Source organism: Lissotriton helveticus, chromosome 4_1 (assembly GCF_964261635.1).
Source record: "Lissotriton helveticus chromosome 4_1, aLisHel1.1, whole genome shotgun sequence".
Classification (NCBI taxonomy): Eukaryota; Metazoa; Chordata; class Amphibia; order Caudata; family Salamandridae; genus Lissotriton; species Lissotriton helveticus.
This window is the reverse complement of record NC_136063.1, coordinates 1,306,891,863-1,306,914,804: the sequence shown is the minus strand read 5'-3', so window position 1 is coordinate 1,306,914,804 and position 22,942 is coordinate 1,306,891,863. Positions and strand designations below refer to the sequence as shown.

The 22,942-nt window shown below is 50.2% G+C and overlaps 1 protein-coding gene across 1 annotated transcript in view; it reads right to left on the bottom strand.

The window, feature by feature from the left end:
• The window catches only part of TMEM170B (transmembrane protein 170B), a 121,895-nt gene extending 100,159 nt beyond the window's left edge, over nt 1-21,736 (bottom strand). Inside the window, exon 1 of the mRNA XM_078687876.1 lies at nt 21,241-21,736. Coding sequence (XP_078544002.1) covers nt 21,241-21,487 — 247 coding nt within the window. The 5' untranslated portion in view covers nt 21,488-21,736. The remainder of the gene's footprint in view (nt 1-21,240) is intronic.
• Nucleotides 21,737-22,942: the final 1,206 nt, after the last annotated feature.

Sequence of the window (22,942 nt, the reverse complement as noted above, 5' to 3'; positions counted from 1 at the left end):
TTTGTCTACTCCAGGAGACCTGGGCAATCGACATTCCCCACAGGGTGGGCTACAAGACTTTTGGTATTGGAGCAATCCCATCCAAAAGTGGTAGACCGTCTGGGGGCCTCCTGATTTGGGCAAGGATCAATCTAAGGGTTAATATTGAGGTGATAGACACAAATTCTGTAGATATCCTAGCATTAAAAATAACTACCTCCATGGGAATAAATTACTCCTAATAAATATCTATAATAGGCCAACGCCGTCAACAAAGGAATCCTTGACTGTTTTTAAGTTGGACTGCTTTTTGAGGGCGTTGAATGTTGGGGAGGATCTTATCATCTTGGCTGGGGATCTCAATTGTGACTATGAACCTGTGTTGGGCATAAGTGAGATTTTCGAGGAGGAAGATCAGGCAAATAAAATCCCCCTCCTCGGGGGCAGCAAATCTGTGAAATGTTCTATTCTGGCTCTCCAACTGATCAAATTATGTACAGAGCATCACCTCAAAAATCTGTAATGGCCGGTTACCGTCCGACACCACAAAAAAATCAACCTTTAGGAGGAATACATATAGGAGCATCTTGGATTTTGCTATAGTTTCTATCCCTCTTTGGTCGTATCTCATAGATCTTGAAGTAATGGAGAGGGCAGAAAGTGATCACTTTCCATTAAATTTGTCACTAAACGCTGCATTATTTAGCGACCCTTCCCCTCCACCCTCCTTCGAGGGGGGTGCTGGCGATGGCAATGATATTCATATCAGTAACAACAGGAGATCGCTAAAATGGCCATTTATTCTGGATCATGGTGATATCTTGAGCGAAATATACTCACTTTTTGCAGGTACCTTTGCTGCATATCTAAGTTTAACTCCCGAGGAGGAAGCAAGAACTTCCTTTCTGACCTTACATCAGGAGTTTTTCAAAAAAATAAAACTATTGGTAACCAAAATGCCCAAAAAACCCCAGCAGAAGACTCAGAATTTGTCTCACAGCAAGCCCTGGTACGACAGATTGTGTAGAGAGTCTAAGAGGGAAATGTTAATTGCTATTAAATCCAAGTCGCAACTGGATGTTAAAAAAGCTAGAAGTAACTATAAAACTACCCAAAGGACTTCGAAAATTGCGTGGGAGGAAGAAAAGTGGGCGGAATTGCTGTCAGCTGCAAGATCACGAGACACTGTAGTATTTTGGAAGTTGATAGCTAATGGGAACAAGGTGGGAAGGGTGGTTAGAGACACATTCCTAGACGAGCAAACCTGGGTAACCCACTTTACCAATTTGTACACGAAATATGATGACCCTTACACAGCATCTACCGCAGCAAGTCATGAACTTCCAGTAGATCCGCTGGTCTTTACCTTGGGGGAAACAGAGCTGGCCATAAGCCAAGTTAAAAATGGGAAAGCCCCAGGTTTGGATAAAATCCCCGGGGATCTTTACAAGCACGACTTGAAAATTTGGGCACCATACATCAATTATCTATGCAACAAACTATCTCAAAGTTTAGAATTTCCTGAAAGTTGGAAAGGAGCTGAAATTGTTTTAATATTTAAAAAAGGAGACAGGAAGGATCCCTGTAATTATCGTCCAATAAGCTTAATGGACATCCTTCAGAAAATTTACTTACGCCATATCCTATTACGTGTGAGTAATTGGTTGGACGAAAAATCATTTTTGACTAAATTTCAAGCCGGGTTCAGAACTAAAGTCAGCACTATAGATCAGTGCTTTAGATTCTGCTGCCTCTATTGGAAGTACGTAATGATAAAGAAGGCCCACTTGTATGTTGCCTTTGTTGATTTAAGGGCAGCATTCGACTTGGTGCCACGTGATCTTCTGTGGAAGACGTTGAGTGCAGCGGGAATGCCAAACAATATAGTAGCTCAAATTATAAAATTACACGATGGGAACTTTGCGAGAATTAGATGGGGACAAAATGGCGAACTTTCACGGAAAATTCCAATCGAACGTGGAGTTCGCCAGGGATGCGTTCTGGCCCCTACTCTATTTTCTATTTTCGTGAATGATATTCCCTCTTATTTAGACAAATGTAAAAATGACGCACCTAAATTGAATGGCGAAAGGGTAGCATCTCTATTGTTTGCTGACGATACTATTCTGATATCCCAAACAAAAAATGGCCTGCAGATTTTATTGAATACTTTTAACGATTACTGTTGCCAAAAGGGGCTAGAGATCAACGTAAAAAAAACGAAATACATGGCCCTTAATCCGACCAAACCAGACAAGGGTTGTCTAACTTTAAAAGGGATAAAGTTGGAATCTGTGCCTCACTTCTCTTATTTAGGGGTGACGCTTGATTGCAACTTCACCTGGAAAGCACAATTGGAAAAAAGCAAATTGTTATTTGCTCAGAACGTTAAACCAATACTCAGAGAGCAAAGCTTGAGCACCAGCAAAGCGGTACGTCCCGTCATGGAACTTTTTAAATTTAAGGTTCAATCATCAGTGCTATATGGTGCTGAACTGTGGGGGCCAGGCTCCAAGGAGACGTTTAGTATCCACGACAACAACTTTATGCGTAGCTTGGTTAGGGCTCCGAGAGGAACCCCATTAGTTCCCCTGCAATTGGACCTTGATTTCAAAAGAACTGACCATCATGTTCTTATTAGACCGCTTATGCTCTGGGTAAGATTGTGGCACGTTCCTGAGCTTCAGGTATATAGAGAAGGGCTGATAGAGATCATGGGGTTGGATAGTAACAAAAAAATCCCCTGGTTAACACATGTTAGGACTTGGCTTAATTTTATAGGCCTGAAACATTTTTGGGAGTATCCTGAGCATTTACCGTCTAATCCCAAATTAGTCCTGAAAAAAGCTTTTTGGTCCTATGTAGTAAATATGGCTGTAAACCTCAGTACTAGTGGTTCATTAGTATCAAAATTTTTAAGTTTCAAGGGCGAACCCTTTTATGAGTCCTTTATGGACGAAATAGAGCCCCCACTTGCCAAGACACTTTTCCTAAAGTTCAGATATGGAAATCTCCTATTAAAATCTACTTTGTCATGTTGGGCAAGGAACCGCGATCAATCGGCTGAGGTACTGGACAAAGTTTGTTCACTTTGTGAAAACAACCAAATTGAGAATGTGCAGCACATTCTCTTTTTTTGTCCTATCTACGCCCATGAAAGGAAAAGATGGATCAAACCGATATGCCTTTTATTAGGCTTGAGGTCCTGTGACCAGGCTCTGAGAATTTTGACTACTAATACTTCACAACAGATCATATTTAGTGTCAGCAGATTTTTACTCTCCATTTGCTACCGTAGGAAAAAAATGGGCCTTCAGCTGTGAATTTAATCTCTAAATATCTATTATTTTGGTCCAACCTATGGAACCGATTTTGTTTATATTAGCATTAAGTGCAGCATACAATTGAATTTGCTTATAGAACTATTGAGGTGTCCTCCGTGCTCACATGATTTTTATTGTTATGCTCCATGTATATTCCACTTTTGTTGCATAGTAATATAGAATGTATTTTATTTTCTTTTTAAGTGATTGTTTTATTTTTATTGAAATGTAATTTTTATTGACATGTAATGTTTAAATTGTTCTTTTATGGCGTAATGCCGAAATAAAGATTTTGAATTGAATTGAATAATTTGTTCAAGAAACAGAAATCGAAAGCTCAAAAATGAGAGGGTGGCTGGCACAGAGAAATGGTTTCTGTAGAAAAGGAAGGTGAGCTCATAACTAAAATGAAGTCTGAGAAATTAACCTGAGAAACAGAAAGCAACCAATATTGCCTCAAACACTAGTCTAGGGGCCTGATCAGGAGTGTGACCTATGCGTAAAACGTGCGTAAACCCCTGTTTTAGCATAGACTGGAATTACGATTTCCTAAGTGTAGTTATCGGATGCATTAATTACCTCAACCTCCGTTAAATTTCGGCAGGTCAAACCATACATCTAATGGGGGGGAAGCAGACGGTAAATACCGTATCATACGGACTTTGGTGCGTTAAACACCAAAATCAGCATGTTATTCCCTACCAACTTGTAACAGGTGTTATTTAAAGCACTGATAAATAACATACCATCTGGTCGTTATTTATTAGGAGGGATAAGCAGCACCTAAACTCGCAATAGGGCCTAAGTTGGCTAACTCACACATATGCCACCTCTGACAGTAACTGAATACGACAACTGAACATTGTTCCTAAAATGCTGGCAAACTAATCATGCAGTTTTGTTCTCTGCATTTAATAATAAATATCACAAACTTTAAATTCCATTCAAAATTCACCGCAACATATCGTAGCTAAGCAATTATCTTTGCAGACAGCAGATTTACAACAAGCCTTGGCAAAGTCAATAGGTCTTGCCTAGGAGGCGAGAGCTATTGGCTTTGTCAATGTTTTTTAGCCATGTTGTACACCAACATGGCTGCCGTGTAGTATGGCTGAAAGCTAAAAAAAATAAAAAATAATAATAATTAAAAAAAAAAAAAAAGAAAAGGAGAGAGGGTGTTTTAAGGGGATAAGTTTTATGCCACGACCAGCATTGTCCACGTCATAGTGGATGGGAGGAACAAATAACACAGACAACAGAGAAAGCGGAGCCAGCAACACAGGTGACAGAGGGTGGTTGGGGCCAAACAACAAAGGGGAGGGAGGGCATTGGCACAGCCAATAGGTCTTCCCTACAAGACGAGATTGATTGGTTATGCCAGGGTTTAGCTATGTTGTACAACAGTACAGCTACCATGCAGCATGGCTCAAAGATAATAAAAATAAGCGCTGTGATGAGGTATGTGATGACTGCGTCATAGAACTGTTTTTTTTTTTTACCTGCTGGCAGGTGAGAAGACGGATGGGAGGCAACACAGATGGCGGGAGAGAGGCAACATGGACAACGGAAGGTGTTGGGGGGAAAAACCCCAACATGATGCGTCCAGAGGAGGTTTGCATCATAGCCCTTAATTTTGTTATGGTGAGTGGTTGAATGAGGCAAGCAACACAAAGAAGGAGGGCGGAAGGGAGGGATAAAGAACAAATACAGACAATAGGGTCAAGCACCAACACGGACTACAGGGTCAAGCACCAAAACAGACATGGGTCAAAGCACCAACACGAACAATGGGGTCATGCAGCAACATTGACAAGAGAGGGAGGGTGGGGCCAAGCAGCAGCCCGGAAGGAGGATAGGGCCAAGCAGCAGTCCAGATGATGGAGGGTGGTGTCAAGCAGCAGCCCGGACGAAGGCGGGTGGGGGAGTTTCAAGCAGCAGATCAGACAATTTTCAAGTATCAGCCCAGACAATTAGGTTTCAAGCATCAGCCATGACAAGGGCAGTCGGGTGCAAGGGTTTTCAAGCATTAGCCTGGATAATTTGGGGATAAAATGGGGTCTAGTAGCAGCACGGACAATGTCAAGCAGCAGCACTGACAAGAGCAGGTGGGTGTGGTCCAGCAGCAGCATGGACAAGGGCGGGTTTGTGCTGTCAAGCAGCAGCACGGACAAGGGCAGGTGGGTGGGTGGTGTCAAGCAGCAGCTCAGACAAGGGCAGGTGGGTGGGTGGTGTCAAGCAGCAGCACAGACAAGGGCAGGTGGGTGGGTGGTGTCAAGCAGCAGCACAGGCAAGGGCGGGTGGGTGGTGTCAAGCAGCAGCACAGGCAAGGGCGGGTGGGTGGGGTCAAGCAGCAGCACAGGCAAGGGCGGGTGGGTGGGGTCAAGCAGCAGCACAGGCAAGGGCGGGTGGGTGGGGTCAAGCAGCAGCACAGGCAAGGGCGGGTGGGTGGGGTCAAGCAGCAGCACAGGCAAGGGCGGGTGGGTGGGGTCAAGCAGCAGCACAGGCAAGGGCGGGTGGGTGGGGTCAAGCAGCAGCACAGACAAGGGCGGGTGGGTGGGGTCAAGCAGCAGCACAGACAAGGGCGGGTGGGTGGGGTCAAGCAGCAGCACAGACAAGGGCGGGTGGGTGGGGTCAAGCAGCAGCACAGACAAGGGCGGGTGGGTGGGGTCAAGCAGCAGCACAGACAAGGGCGGGTGGGTGGGGTCAAGCAGCAGCACAGACAAGGGCGGGTGGGTGGGGTCAAGCAGCAGCACAGACAAGGGCGGGTGGGTGGGGTCAAGCAGCAGCACAGACAAGGGCGGGTGGGTGGGGTCAAGCAGCAGCACAGACAAGGGCGGGTGGGTGGGGTCAAGCAGCAGCACAGACAAGGGCGGGTGGGTGGGGTCAAGCAGCAGCACAGACAAGGGCGGGTGGGGTCAAGCACTAGCTCAGACAAGGGCGGGTGGGTGACACATCAAGCAGGAGCCTGGACAATCTGCATCAAGCAGCAGCCGGATAAGGGCAGGTTGGTGGGCCATCAAGCATCAGCCCACCAGACAATGGGTCATCAAGCAGCTGCCTGGACTCGGGTGGGTGGGGCCAAGCAGCTGCCTGAACTAGGGCGGTTGAGTGGGGCCAAGCAGCTGCTTGGACGAGGGCGGGTTGGTGGGGCCAAGCAGCTGCCCGGACATGTCAAGCAGCAGCACAGACAAGGGCGGGTGGGTGGGGCCAAGCAGCAGCACAGACAAGGGCGGGTGGGTGGGGTCAAGCAGCAGCACAGACAAGGGCGGGTGGGTGGGTTCAAGCAGCCGCACAGACAAGGGCGGGTGGGTGGGGTCAAGCAGCAGCACAGACAAGGGCGGGTGGGTGGGGTCAAGCAGCAGCACAGACAAGGGCGGGTGGGTGGGGTCAAGTAGCAGCACAGACAAGGGCGGGTGGGTGGGGTCAAGTAGCAGCACAGACAAGGGCGGGTGGGTGGGGTCAAGTAGCAGCACAGACAAGGGCGGGTGGGTGGGGTCAAGTAGCAGCACAGACAAGGGCGGGTGGGTGGGGTCAAGTAGCAGCACAGACAAGGGCGGGTGGGTGGGGTTAAGCATCAGCACAGACAAGGGCTGGTGGGTAGGGTCAAGCAGCAGAACAGACAATGGCGGATGGGTGGTGCCTCAGGCAGGAGCCTGGACAATCTGCTTCAAGCAGCAGTCGGACAAGGGCAGGTGGGTGGGCCATCAAGCAGCAGCCTGGACAATGGATCAAGCAGATGCCAGGACTCGGGCGGGTGGGTGGGGCCAAGCAGCTGCTAGGACTAGGGTGGGTGGGTGAGGCCAAGCAGCTGCCAGGACTAGGGTGGGTGGGGCCAAGCAGCTGCCAGGACTAGGGCGGGTGGGTGGGGCCAAGCAGCTGCCTGGACAAATGCCAAGCAGCTGCTCGGACATTCCAAGCAGCTGCTAGGACTAGGGTGGGTGGGTGGGGCCAAGCAGCTGCCACTACTAGGGCGGGTGGGTGGGGCCAAGCAGCTGCCCTGATAAGGGCGGGTGGGTGGGACCAAGCAGCTGCCTGGACAAATGCCAAGCAGCTGCCCGGACAAGGGCGGGTCCAAGCAGCAGCCCAGACAAGGGCGGTGTGTGGGGCCAAGCAGCAGCCCGGACAAGGGCGGATGTGTGGGGGCCACGCAGCAGCCCGGACATGGGCAGGAAGGTGGGGTCAAGCAGTAGCCCAGAGAAGGGCGAAAGGGTGGGGTCAAGCAGCAGCTTTGCCAAGGCCAGGGTGTCAGCCCGGACAAGGGCGGGATGGTGGTGTCAAGCATCAGCCTTGGCAAGGACGGGATGCTGGGGTCAAGCAGCAGCACAGACAAGAGCGGGTGGGTGGGGTCAAGCAGCAGCACGGACATGGGTGGGTGGCTGCAGTCAAGCAGCAAGAGGGACAATGTCAAGCAGCAGCCTGGACCTGGGTGGGTGGGGTCAAGCAGCAGCCTGGATTAGGGCGCATGGGTGGGGTCTAATAGCAGCACGGACAAATATCAAGCTGCTGCACGGACAAGGGCGATTGGAGGAGTGTCAAGCAGCACAGACAAGGGCAGATGGGTGACACATCAAGCAGCAGCCCGGACAAGGACGGGTGGGTGGGGGTCAAGCAGCAGCCCGGAGAAGGGTAGGTGGGTGGTGCATGAAGCAGGAGCCTGGACAATCTGCAGCAGCCGGACAAGGGCAGGTGGGTGGGCCATCATACAGCAGCCCGGACAATGGGTCATCAAGCTCTGCCTGGACTAGGGCAGGTGAGTGGGGCCTAGCAGTTGCCTGGACTAGGGTGGGTGGGTGGGTGGGGCCAAGCAGTTGCCTGGACTAGGGTGGGTGGGGCTAAGCAGCTGCCTGGACTAGGGTGGGTGGGGCCAAGCAGCTGCCTGGACTCGGGTGGGGCCAAGCAGCTGCCTGGACTAGGGCGGGTGGGTGGGGCCAAGCAGCTGCCTGGACTGGGGTGGGGCCAAGCAGCTGCCTGGACTGGGGCGGGTGGGTGGGGCCAAGCAGCTGCCTGGACTGGGGCGGGTGGGTGGGGCCAAGCAGCTGACTGGGGCGGGTGGGTGGGGCCAAGCAGCTGCCTGGACTGGGGCGGGTGGGTGGGGCCAAGCAGCTGCCTGGACTGGGGCGGGTGGGTGGGGCCAAGCAGCTGCCTGGACTAGGGCTGGTGGGTGGGGCCAAGCAGCTGCCTGGACTAGGGCGGGTGGGTGGGGCCAAGCAGCTGCATGGACTAGGGCGGGTGGGTGGGGCCAAGCAGCTGCATGGACTAGGGCGGGTGGGTGGGGCCAAGCAGCTGCATGGACTAGGGCGGGATGGTGGTGTCAAGCATCAGCCTTGGCAAGGACGGGATGCTGGGGTCAAGCAGCAGCACAGACAAGAGCGGGTGGGTGGGGTCAAGCAGCAGCACGGACATGGGTGGGTGGCTGCAGTCAAGCAGCAGGAGGGACAATGTCAAGCAGCAGCCTGGACCTGGGTGGGTGGGGTCAAGCAGCAGCCTGGATTAGGGCGCATGGGTGGGGTCTAATAGCAGCACGGACAAATATCAAGCTGCTGCACGGACAAGGGCGATTGGAGGAGTGTCAAGCAGCACAGACAAGGGCAGATGGGTGACACATCAAGCAGCAGCCCGGACAAGAACGGGTGGGTGGGGGTCAAGCAGCAGCCCGGAGAAGGGTAGGTGGGTAGTGCATGAAGCAGGAGCCTGGACAATCTGCAGCAGCCGGACAAGGGCAGGTGGGTGGGCCATCATACAGCAGCCCGGACAATGGGTCATCAAGCTCTGCCTGGACTAGGGCAGGTGAGTGGGGCCTAGCAGTTGCCTGGACTAGGGTGGGTGGGTGGGGCCAAGCAGTTGCCTGGACTAGGGTGGGTGGGTGGGGCCAAGCAGCTGCCTGGACTAGGGTGGGTGGGGCTAAGCAGCTGCCTGGACTAGGGTGGGTGGGGCCAAGCAGCTGCCTGGACTCGGGTGGGGCCAAGCAGCTGCCTGGACTAGGGCGGGTGGGTGGGGCCAAGCAGCTGCCTGGACTGGGGTGGGGCCAAGCAGCTGCCTGGACTGGGGTGGGGCCAAGCAGCTGCCTGGACTGGGGCGGGTGGGTGGGGCCAAGCAGCTGCCTGGACTGGGGCGGGTGGGTGGGGCCAAGCAGCTGCCTGGACTGGGGCTGGTGGGTGGGGCCAAGCAGCTGCCTGGACTAGGGCTGGTGGGTGGGGCCAAGCAGCTGCCTGGACTAGGGCGGGTGGGTGGGGCCAAGCAGCTGCATGGACTAGGGCGGGTGGGTGGGGCCAAGCAGCTGCATGGACTAGGGCGGGTGGGTGGGGCCAAGCAGCTGCATGGACTAGGGCGGGTGGGTGGGGCCAAGCAGCTGCCTGGACTAGGGCAGGTGATTGGCACCAAGCAACTGCCTGGACATACCAAGCAGCTGCTTTGACTAGGGGTTGCCTTGCAGCTGCCTGGACTAGGGGCGGGTGGGTGCTGCCAAGCAGCTGCCTGGACATGGGGTGGGTGGGTGGGGCCAAGCAGCTGCCTGGACTAGGGGTGGGGTCAAGCAGCTTCCCAGACAAGGGCAGGTGGGTGGGGCCAAACAGCTGCTCGGACAAGGGCGGGTGGGTGGTGCCAAGCAGTAGCCCAGACAAGGCCGTGTGTGGGGCCAAGCAGCAGCCCAGACAAAGGCGGATGTGTGGGGCAGATCGCAACCCGGACACGGGCAGGAGGGTGGGGTCAAGCAGTAGCCTGGACAAGGGCGAGAGGACGAGGTCAAGAAGAAGCTTGGACAAGGGCGGGAGGGTGGTGCCAAGCATCAGAATGGACAAGGCCGGGGGGTGGGGGTCAGCCCGGACAAGGCTGGGAGGGTGGTGTCAAGCATTAGCCCTGAGAAGTGCAGGAGGGTGGGTTCAAGCATCAGCACATACAAGGGCGGGTGGTGTGGGTCAAGCAGCAGCACGGTGCAGTCAAGCAGTAGCAGGGCCAATGTCAAGCAGCAGCCTGGACCAGGGTGGGAGGGGTCAAGCAGCAGCCTGGATAAGGGCGGGTGGGGTCAAGCAGCAGCACGGACAATGGCGGGTCGGTGGGCTCAAGCAGAGCCCGGACATTCTCAAGCTGCAGCCCAGACAAGGGCGGATGGGTGATGTCAAGCAGCAGCCCGGACAAGGGCAAGTGGGTTGCCTCAAGCAGCAGCCCAGACGAGGGCGGGTGGGATGCCTCGTGCAGCAGATTGGACAATTCTCAAGCAGTATCCCGGACATTTGTCAAGCAGCAGCCCGGACAAGGGAAGGTGGGTGGGGTCAAGCAGCAGCCTGGACAAGGAAGGGTGGGTGGGTGCAAGCAGCAGCCTGGACAAGGGCGGTGGGTGGGTGCAAGCAGCAGCCTGGACAAGGGCGGGTGGGTGGATGCAAGCAGCAGCCTGGACAAGGGCGGGTGGGTGGGTGCAAGCAGCAGCCTGGACAAGGGCGGGTGGGTGGGTGCAAGCAGCAGCCTGGACAAGGGCGGGTGGGTGGGTGCAAGCAGCAGCCTGGACAAGGGCCGGTGGGTGGGTGCAAGCAGCAGCCTGGACAAGGGCCGGTGGGTGGGTGCAAGCAGCAGCCTGGACAAGGGCGGGTGGGTGGGTGCAAGCAGCAGCCTGGACAAGGGTGGGTGGGTGGGTGCAAGCAGCAGCCTGGACAAGGGTGGGTGGGTGGGTGCAAGCAGCAGCCTGGACAAGGGTGGGTGGGTGGGTGCAAGCAGCAGCCTGGACAAGGGTGGGTGGGTGGGTGGGTGCAAGCAGCAGCCTGGACAAGGGCGGGTGCAAGCAGCAGCCTGAACAAGGGCGGGTGGGCGGGTGCAAGCAGCAGCCTGGACAAGGGCGGGCGGGTGGGTGGGTGCAAGCAGCAGCCTGGACAAGGGCGGGCGGGTGGGTGGGTGCAAGCAGCAGCCTGGACAAGGGCGGGCGGGTGGGTGCAAGCAGCAGCCTGGGCAAGGGCGGGCGGGTGGGTGCAAGCAGCAGCCTGGGCAAGGGCGGGCGGGTGGGTGCAAGCAGCAGCCTGGGCAAGGGCGGGCGGGTGGGTGCAAGCAGCAGCCTGGGCAAGGGCGGGCGGGTGGGTGCAAGCAGCAGCCTGGACAAGGGCGGGCGGGTGGGTGCAAGCAGCAGCCTGGACAAGGGCGGGCGGGTGGGTGCAAGCAGCAGCCTGGACAAGGGCGGGTGGGTGGGTGCAAGCAGCAGCCTGGACAAGGGCGGGTGGGTGGGTGCAAGCAGCAGCCTGGACAAGGGCCGGTGGGTGCAAGCAGCAGCCTGGGCAAGGGCGGGCGGGTGGGTGCAAGCAGCATCCTGGGCAAGGGCGGGCGGGCGGGTGGGTGCAAGCAGCAGCCTGGGCAAGGGCGGGCGGGTGGGTGCAAGCAGCAGCCTGGACAAGGGCGGGCGGGTGGGTGCAAGCAGCAGCCTGGACAAGGGCGGGCGGGTGGGTGCAAGCAGCAGCCTGGACAAGGGCGGGCGGGTTCAAGCATCAGAATGAACAAGGCCGGGGGGTGGGGGTCAGCCCGGACAATGTCAAGCAGCAGCCTGGACCTGGGTGGGTGGGGTCAAGCAGCAGCCTGGATTAGGGCGCATGGGTGGGGTCTAATAGCAGCACGGACAAATATCAAGCTTTGCATAGGCTATTAGTCCTCTGGTGATCTTAGAGGCCACACAGCAGCAGGACGAGACAGTTCACCTCGTTAAAAATGTATTTTATTTATTCATTTTGAATAAAACTCAATACAGGTGTGCATTTCAAAGGTTCACATGCAGTACAGGCAGATAGTCATATAAAATAAGTATATTCCCGACCTTTGGACGCTTCAGAGCAATCTCAGGTAAGTCCCGCCCGCTATTACCGATGGTCGATTCTTAAAGCAGAAGGCAGGGGTTTGTGCCAAAACTCAGCGGCAGGCACTCCCTTCTCGGGTTTAGCAGCTCATCTTTATCCTCGTCGTCTTTAGGTCAGTCGAATCTAAAGTTCAGGGTCAAGTGTTGCCACCTAAATACTCAATTTAGGGGCATTATGAAGAGTACCGGGTGGTGGCCAAGAGGCAGCATACCTGTAGGGCGACTACGCCCCCTATATGATCACTTCCTTAACTCTGACCCAAATAGGCTAATTCTCACCAACACAAGATGGAGGATTATGAAAAGTGGGGTCTACATCAGCTGGCCCGTTCCAGGGGTGGTGCTAGCTGAATGTGGGCACAACTCCTAATCTAACTAATTTTCCACCCTGTTTTGCAGCCAAAAAGTGGGGTCAGGACAGTGGGTGGGCGCCTCCACTATGTGGAGATGCATAGGGTCACATATCAAAGGCAGCCATGCCTTTTAAAGCTTTCCACCCTGGAATGTCCATCCTGCTTGGAGGAGGTGTGAACCCCTCTGCCCAAAGCAAGCTTTGGTCTAGTCTCGGAGAACGAAGGCTCTCAACCTCACGAGGTCAGAAACATTCCTATGGTCGAGACCAGTCAGTCAACACACTAGTAGTCAGTAGGTTTTCAGGGGGCACCTCTAAGGTGCCCTCTGTGTGCATTTCTTAATTAATCCAGCACTGGCATCAGTGTGGGTTTATTAAGACGCAGGTGTTTGGTACAGTGAAGCAATGATGTAGCTGGAGAACTCGTAATGACAAGTGCCCAGACCATGTATTCGGTATGGCTTCCCTGTGCACTGGTAATATCTACAGGTAAACTTAGATATCACCAGGGCATATCCACTATCTACTCTCGCAGATATGCTGTCACATGTGTATAATACACCCTGCCTTAGGGCTGTAAGGCCTGATATAGGGGTGACCTACCTATACCACATGTAGTGCTCGCAGGCATGGCACACAGGGATATGTGCCATGTCTACACTTCAGTTTTCTCTGCACTAAGACACGCAGGCTGCAATTGCAGTTTGCATGAGCTTAGTGAGGGGTCCCTTAGGGTGGCACAATTTGTGCTGCAGCCCTTAGGGACCCTCTTCAGGTCCAATGATCAAGGTAAAAGGGGTCCAAATCACTAGTGTCTTACAGTGGATCCTAAAGGGTTTGCAAATTGTAGAACAATCATACAGTTTAGGGAAAGAACACTGGACTGGGGACCTGGTTGGCAGGAACCCAGCACACTTTCAGTAAGAATTGCACCAGATACATGGCAAAAAGGGGAGGGGTACTACACCAAAAACCTAGGTTCCTACAACAACACCCACAACTGAGTCCAATGACAACACTCCAACATCAAATGGACAAGACGGAAAAGACTACTAGAACCTCATTCTCAAACACAAACCCAACCAAGGTTCAAACAATTGAAAAACTTCTAAGCACAAAACTATATGCACAAATTAATAACAAAGGGAGTGCACACGAATTTGATTCCAATAAAAATGTCTTACTGGCATCTGGGAAATAATACTTGCTGCATAATTTTACAACTTGCACAAACCTGCCAATCAGTGGTAAATGTGGTCATGCTAGAACACTGATACTCAAAGCAAAGTACGGCCCTGGTGCCACATGTGGATCGATCCCCTGACATTTACATGCGCACCCATGCCAAACAGCAGCACTGGGCTGCTGTTTACTGGACTCAGCACTTTTTTCAAAAAATGCTAAATAAACACGCAAGAATGTGTATAAAGGTTACATTAATATATAGAAAGGAAGTATCTAGGGTGTCATGCACCGCTAAACTTTAGAAACACCTTAATTCTTAAAGACATCTTACAGCAAAAGTGTAAAAGTATGATAAAGTATTTTAAAAATTCAAAACGTGTATTTCATTAACATGCAGAAGCATTTCACCTTAGTACATCAGAATATATCAGGGCACAGAGAAGTATTTAGGCAAAAGTGAGAACATTCAAACATGAATTCAGAAACATACCCCCCACCCCCCCCCCCCACAACAATGCCAATAGTGAACAAAGAGGCAAGTCAGTTGTTACGTGAACTCTTTGGGTCTCCTGGGTTTTTATTATAAATGAACATTATAGTTTATTAAATCAAACACAGAAAGTTTTGTAACACATCCGGAAGTCATATATGTGACAATGAAGAAAAGGGAGGCAAGTAAAATATAATAATTGCCTAGGATCACACAGTTTGGTTAAGTGGGGAAGCTGGGATTAATCTCAAGCTTTTGGTTTCACAATTCAATCTTCAGAATCTTTGTATATGCTTTGCTTCTCCTACACCCACCTTGCCACAAACCCCCTTTTGCCCCCAATCCCGACTGCCACTCTACTAGCATCACTGCGCCCTCAGTCACATCACATACCAAACTTTGTGGCCTCTGGGAAAATGTTTGCGAGAACACCTGTGCTACAATAAGCTGGAACCTCAAAACATCATGAATGTTTTCTCCCTAAATCTAGTTTTTTGCTGTCCATTCAAACAACTCTATACTACAACTTTAAAGGTTCTTACTCATCCGATTAAATGGCTCCTGTATTACTCTCCATAATTATTATTATTATTATTAAATCGGTTTTGTACAGCGCACGGTTACCCTGGAGCATCCCAGCGCTTTGCCAAACAGAGTATTATTACGAACAGAGAGGGGCATAGAAGATTAGCAGAAAAGGAAAGTTTTCAACTGTTTTCGAAAACGCAAAATGCAAGGTTCCGCGCGTAGACCTAAGGGAAGGAAATTCCAAAGGGCAGCGACATTAACGGAGAATCTCCTTCCTCCTGATCGGGCCTTTTTTACTCTGGGGACAACAATCAGGTGTAAGCTTCTGCCGGCTTTATATGGGACCACCAACTTTTGAAGGACTGGGGGACCTTTGCCTTGCAAGATTTTGTGCGCAAGGCAGAGGGATTTGAATTTCACCCTTTCCCGTATGGGCAACCAGTGTAGCGCCCTCAGAGCTGGTTTGGCTGAGCGAGACATGGGGATGTTATATAGCATTCGTGCGGCCGCGTTCTGAACTTGTTGGAGTTTATTCAGAGTAGTCTCAGGGGCACCAAGGTAAATCGCGTTACTAAAGTCTAACCTGGACATGATCAGACCCTGGATTAGGAGTTTCCGAGATAGAGGAGGAATGAGGGGCAGTATTTTACGTACCGATCGGAGGAGGCCAAAACAGACACCAGCTAGTTTAGAGGCCTGGGTCCTAAAAGAAAGGTCTTGTTCCAACCAAATGCCCAGGCTCTTGATCTCAGCCTTGGGTTCGGGAGGAGATCCTAGGCAACTAGGCCAGGCCGAGCAGGGAAGAGAGGGAGTTTTAAGTCCCATCAGCATTATCTCCGTTTTAGACCCATTCAGTTGTAGTGCTGAGTCCCCCATCCAAGAATGAACTTTTGAAAGGCACGCATGAAGTGTCTGAGAGTTATCCGTGGATTGGGAGAGGGCGAACACCAGTTGGGTGTCGTCGGCGTAGCTCACGATCTTGATGTTAAAAGGAGCCACCACATCCTCCAGAGGGGCCAAGTACACGTTAAATAGTGTTGGACTCAGGGATGAGCCCTGAGGCACACCACAGTGGAGATGGGTGGATGCCGATCGTGCGCCCCCTTCCCAGACCTGGAAGGATCTTTCGCTGAGGAATGACCTGAGCCAGCTCAGCGCAGTCCCCCTCACTCCGGCGTCTGACAGTCGCTGGAGTAACACTCGATGGTTGACAGTGTCAAATGCTGCACTAAGGTCCAGGAGGATCACTGCCACTGATCCTCCTGAATCCAAAATGCAGCGTACCTCCTCAGTGACGGCCAGCAAGGCGGTGTCAGTGCCTTGGCCCGGGCGAAAACCTGTTTGGGAGCTTCTTAGCACACCGTTGGACTCGAGGAAATTGGACAACTGAGAGTTAACCAATTTTTCCGTGATTTTACTGAGTCCCGGGAGGAGTGAGATGGGTCTGTAGTTAGCCATATCTAAGGGGTCTAGGCTAGGTTTTTTTAGGAGAGCTTTTACTATTGCACTCTTCCAATTGGGAGGAACAATACCCGTGCCTAGTGAGGCGTTGATGACTTCGGTGACGGGCTCCACAATGGAAGGGGCGATCATTTTAAGAATTCTCATGGGGACGACATCCCGAGGGGAGCCACTCTTAATGGAAAGGAGGACTTTAAGGGATTCGTCATGAGTGATTGGGCCAAAGGATTCCAAGATCTTCTGGGGCAAGCTCTCATCCTCCAGAGGCTCAAGTCCTGTCTTGGGTTGAGGTAGGGAGCTCAAAATTTTTCCAATTTTTGAGTGGAAGAACTCTGCCAAATTGTTGCATTTGTTTTCCAAGTTCTCTGAGGGGGCAGAAGGTGTGGGAACCCTCAAGAGTTCTTTGACCACCAAGAAAGTTTCTCTTGAGGAGTTGGAGGCATTACTAATTTTCTCCTCAAAGAACTGAGTTTTAGCTAGCCGGATAGAGAGCTTATAGCTCCTTATCGCTGTTCGGTATTCCGTCTTACTAGCTACTTCCCAGTTTTTTCTCCAGGCACGCTCTAGTTTTTTACATGCCCTCCGCATAACCCTCAATTCGGGTGTATACCAAGGGGCAGTATGTAGTCTTTTCTCCTTTTTTCCTGCCGATCTCCTAGGAAGGACGGCATCTAGTGTGTTCGACATCCACCTACAGAGATCTGCTTCTGCTAGGACGGGGTCCTGTGGAAGCAGTGGGCGTGAGGCTTCCAGGCTTTGCGAAAATTTTTCCACTGATAGCCTGGCCCAAGGTCTTTCTGGTGCATCAACACTGGAGGGAGAGAAGTTCTCAATTTTAATTTCCCAGGTGAAAGGGATCAGAGAGTGATCCGTCCATGGCAAGGGGATAGGGGGGGCTGCTTTCATGGTGGGGATATTTGCAAAGATGGAATCTAACAAATGGCCCTTGTTGTGAGTGGGTTCCAAGTTTATACGGTCAACCCCGCAGGTTCTAAGGTCATGCAGGAGGGCAGTCGCCGACCGGTCTTCCTGGTCGTCGAAATGGAGATTGAGGTCTCCCAGAGTAATGAAATTAGTGGCAGAGGCGGCACAGACCATTACCGTTTCCATAAGTGAGCTGGCAAAGTTCCAATATTTCCTGGGGGGCGATAAACTAACAGCCCCGACATTGCGACAGTGTGAGAGATTTGAAAGGAGAACTTGCAGCTCTCACAGTCTTCCACCTCCCCTTTCTGGGTTCTGCATGTCAGTGAATTCTTATACAGAATGGCGATGCCTCCTCCTCGACCCAGTGGTCTATCCTGGGTAAGGATTAAAAAAACAGGGGGAAGGGCGTTCACCATATCCGCTTCTGAACCTTGCGTAAGCCACGTTTCAGTCAGAAACAAAATGTCCAACTCCTGTTCAGAGATGAGGAGGTTAACCTCAAGCGAGTGCCTGGGGAGAGATCTACAATTCAAAAGACCCAGGCGTATTGTATGTTTTACCGCTACTTGGTTGGGGGGGTGGCAAAGTGTACAGTCAGTAAAAGGTGGAGGGTTCGTTTGAAACAAAGTACAATATGAAGGTGGCACAGAGCGAGCACGAAGTAATGCAGCTCGGGAATAAGTGCGAAAGGTACTTGCTGAATTTGGCATAGTGACTGGCCCTAGGCACGTATGGGCTCGGACGGGCGCAGACGGGCTTGCCTTTGGCGCGCCGAAGGCGCGCCCGCTGCGCCCGCCCGCTGCGCGGACGGGCAGCTCGGTTGTTTATATGCATCTGAAGGGGTGGGAGGAGGGCGGGAGGGGCGGAGATCTCGGTCGCGAGCCTTCCCCAGGCCAAGATGGCGGCTGGAGATTCTCTGGAAGTGCCTAGCGCCTGGCAACAGTGGCGCTGTGTGATGCGAGAGAGAGACCTGGGGCGAAGTGACTCTCGCTCCAGGTAGGGGCTGAAATAAAAAAGCTCCCTCTAAAATATTTACAAGTTTTAAAAAGCAGATGTTATTAGTAGTCAATAACACCGACAGTAAGTAAAATAATGACAGCGCGCAAGGAAGCGCAAAGAACCCCCGGCTTCCGCCTCAAGGGTGAGTTATGGCAAATTATGTATAACAAATGTCTATGAGAGTGAAAAAACTGTACACAAATGGCATGACAATCTATTATCCATATGCTTGACTACAAACAACTTGACAATCTACTATCCATATACAAGACCATTCTTACTAACAGTGTGAAACGTACATGAAATAAGTATCACATATGGAACCTCCACAGTCTTGCACCAATCTGCATGAGCAAATATTTTCAAATGCCAAGCACCAGAACTAAAACCCCATAACTAGCTACAACATTTATACTTGCTTAATCTCTAAAATTGGTATGATATCCTTCCGTAAAGCAGTTCAGGCATATCAGGTGTAGTAAGTGCTATATAAATACCCATACCATTGTTAGAGAGGAAATCACTTTTACATTTAATGACAAGAGAAACAGAATACAACACTTTCTGTGAGGAAAATAATAAACGTGCACCGACTACAAGTTCACAAAAAGATTATCAGAAAAGAGAATTCTTTAGGTACTGCATCGTAAAAGCATGCAGTAAAAGATTTAGACTAGGTGATATAATGTAATGACTAATATAGATTGTGATTTATAAATTGACAAAGTATTACCTATTATTAACTTGTGTTAGAAAAACGTGAAAATGGTGAACGCTCACGTTATAAAGTTTACCTCCAATCATTTCTAAATGTCATTTATATATAAGGAGTAACCGTCTGCACCGAATATGACAAAAGAAGAGTAGGTGCAACACATTTCTATTTCATGATGCTTCTGTGAAACTTATAGAGAATGTACTTCACACATATATCAATCTTATTTGTTTGAAACGAAATCTTAAATGAATAATCTGAAATGTTTTACAAGTTGGTACTTACAGAATTAAGACATACCCCATACTGACAGTATTATTTGTAATTATATTAAATGGTCCTAAATGCATCTGAAGTTATACTAAAATCATGACCTCTTCATGTTCTCTTATGAATGTATGCTTATAATTCTACATATTCTGCATTATATTAGCCTAAATTAATATGGGCCTGAAAGCACACATGCAGTTTCTGCCTCCCCGTTTGTGAGAGAATTCCTGAGTATAACAAATCATGAGCAATAGTGTTTTTCTTTCTGACATTTCATGTACTGTTTGCAAGATTTGCTACATCTTTGTTACCATTTCAGGACATCTGCCTGGGAAACTGTCCTCTTGAATCCACTCAAATGCTCTAGCTAAAGAAGCATTGTTCTAAACATTTCGCAAACTGGAATGCTAAAGGATTGCGTAATTGTCCCACCTATTGTTCTCCATTTTGTGTCTTATTTATGTTGCCTACACACACTGAATACAAACGTACCAATGGACTGAGTGGTCTGATCAGATAAGGTGCTTCCACGAGGTGTCACCCCCGAAAACGCTAAGAATATAATATTGCCTGATTTAACAGATTTGGAGCAGTTAGCGGATTGTGATTGTAATGGTGACGGTCGATTGCTGTTCTGCATGCAGACTACGAACTACTTAAGGAGATTTGCAGACCTTTCCTGGTGGTCTCATCTGGCTTCTTTCCTGAACTGACGTATATGCTATATGCGCTTAGAGGTCTCTTTCTTCCCTGACTCTAACTGGCAAATCCATGTCCCATTCTGAATTCTTAAGCCCTTTGCTACTTATTTGACATTTGTTAATTTGTCTTATTACCTAATGGCATCTATTGATGCACTTACCTTTCTAAATTTTGATGAACTAAATTTAGTAAATTTGATTCAGCTGTCATGCTTTATCCTTATATAAGTGTGTATTCTGCATTTAGGTTAACTAATGACTGGAGGAGATCATATTAAAGAGATCTCAGCGCGCACAATTCTAATCTTATTATTCTGTATAGCCTTCTTAACTGAACCCTGGGTGTGTATTATTTTAGTTGCCTACATTTCTTTTGGAGATTTGGGCTTGCAGTGATAATCCTTTACCTTTATAGTATTATCCTGAGAGTAATTTACATGAGCTTGACATCAAATTTGTAGTTAAGTTGTCCAATTCCTGGTCCTCATTGGATGACTGTTGAAACTCTTTATATCCGGCCCCTTTCAGCACACAAGGTCCATGGGAGGTCCAAGAGAGTGGTATGAACATTCAGTGAGTAAAAAATGTAGGTTAATTATTGAAATTCCCATCCGTAGTTTTGGGCCCAGTAAACGCTACAGAACCATACTATCCCACATGTCGATATAATGCCCACTGTCTGTACTTTTTCCAATTTCTATTGCACCAAATTTCTCTATCACACCCCACGCCATAATGATGGCCCAGGCCTCCATCATGCCAACGGTCTATATAAACCTATGTCTCTGTTATGCGATCTGTTTCTAGCATGCTCATATCTTCTCATACGTGGTCACTGCCACTGATATTATACAATGTGTTTGCATTATGTAGAATTCCCCGACGTCTGTTTCACAAAACGACTCGAAGCTCGGTTTTACTTGGTCACGTCTCACCCCATGGTTCTTCTATGTGGTCTGAATTGAGCAAACTATGCCAAATTCCATTGTGCAAAAAGTTAGTACCTTGCCCAGTTCGGTTATGCTCACTGTCAATAGAACATTCGAGGGTCTAGCGCGTACAGTGTGCCTATTATGTTTTTTGTTTTTTTTAACCAGGTGCTGGTGGTTTAAATTGTCAGGGACTGTTAAGTAATGTGCCCCTGCAAATCTTTAATTTAAAATGGAGAATATTAACAATTATCAGTATGGGTGCAAGTGCAATGTTTTTAATGGGAGAGTATGGGCACTATACCATTTCAAGTCCTGTGTGGTGCACCTTGTAGGCCTGTGCCTCCTCTACGCTCGCCACCCCATACAACCACTTTCCAATGTCTCTCCTTAGTTACCGCACAACGCATATTGCCATGTGCCTTGTTTCTAAGGGTGTTTGGACCACATTATTTATATTCTGAAGGCGCAGTTACGCCTTCCCACACCAGAAGGTTCTCTCCGTGACCCAAAGCTGCTCTGTGCCTACTGGCCGCGTTAACCCTTCCAGCACTTACCGGTCAGGCTCCTCAGCACGGTGCCGTGGGCCCAGAGGCTCAACACTTGCTGCACAGACAGGTTGATCATGGAGCTGCCGTCCTCCTGCCCCGCTTTCATGTTCTCTCGGCGGCCGGGCTGCCGGCTCGGGACTCTGCGGTAGAGGCGGACCTCGGGGCCGGTGCTGCTGCGGCCGTGGAGCAGGCCTTGGGGGCTCAGGCTCGGCCGGGCGGCGACGTAGAAGCGGCCGAGGCAGAAGGGATACATTGAGGATGGGGAGCCGCCGGGCTGCTGTGCCGCCTCCGGGTCTCGCCCACCTGCGCTTCCCGCAGGTCAGACCCCCGCTCCAGAGCGGGCTAGGGTCGACGTCTCCCGAGGGGGCTGCGGCTGCTTCCGGCGAGGGAGGTACAGCTGCCACGGTGGGACAGCTGTCCGGCAACCTCCATGATCGCCCCGGATCCTGCTGCCCCTCCTTCTCCTCATCATCACCCGAGTCACCATCGTCTGTGGAGGAGGAGACTGGCTCAGCCGGGGAGGGGGAGGGCGGGATGAGTGGCAGTTTATCCTCATTCAATTCACCCGTTTGGCGGCCTCTTGGCCCTGAGGGATTTTCCTTCGACAGGTTAAGGTTGCATTATTTAGTTCGAAAAATGTTGACACCCGGAACCCCTAAAAACGTGTTATGTCTTCAATTTCTATTATTTTATACAACGGGTGTAGTGATCTAGTTGTATTATATTTTTTCTTTTGTGTGATTTCTGATGATTCAACTTTTTGGGTCTGGGTTTTGACAGAGCCCATGTCAAACTCACTGTTGGGACGGAAAAGTCCTCTGCATGGTGAAAGAAATGTATCCCTGCCCTGAGAGCCCAACGGTACTGTTGTCTGTAATCCTGATGCTGATGTTTGTTATTTATTTATAAAGTTTTATATAGTGCGAACAAGATCCCGAAGGATAACAGAGCGCTTTACAAGAAGGAGGGTAATCCATACAATATCGACATGAAGTAGGAATAAAAGCGATAATAATCAAATAATTACAAGACGCATGGGTCAAAGGAGAGTGATACAATAAGCAGGTACATCGTGGACTTATAGTCAAACACAGTTCATGCATGTGTGTCATGAGATAGTCCTGTCTCACGGATTGCAGTCTTGTTGGACTAGGATGGTTGCCAAAATCACTATTCTCATAGTGGTAGAAGGCTACCGCCTTCACCAAGAGTTAAGCAGCAGGAGTGCGCTGGTGATAGCAGACCATGTAGTGAATGGTAGGAGTGACCAGGTCCTTTTTAGGTCTCACCTAACCGCGCCCATGCGATGTTGCTGCAAGGGGTATTGTATGCAGTAAGAGGCTTGTAGCCCGCCATCGCTTACTATTTTCAGGCTTGATTGTCACTCTTAATAGCTGCCTCCTAATTGGCTACCATATGCCTGGCATTACTTGCTTTTATTTTTCCGGCACATGGACACAGCACAAGCAGAAGGACACAAACCTTAGTTTAATTTGTGTCCTTGTGCTATTTGCACTACGCTTCCGAGGACTTTTAAAAAATTTTTTTACAAGATTTATTTCAGATCGCTATGTTTATTTTACCTACATATCGCTTTTTAGGTCAATTTTTTTTCCTGATTAGCATTTTTTCAGATCAGCAGTTTTTTTCTTCAAACTTTCACTTTGGTGTATGTGACTTTTTTCAATGGCACAGATTATTAAGTCAA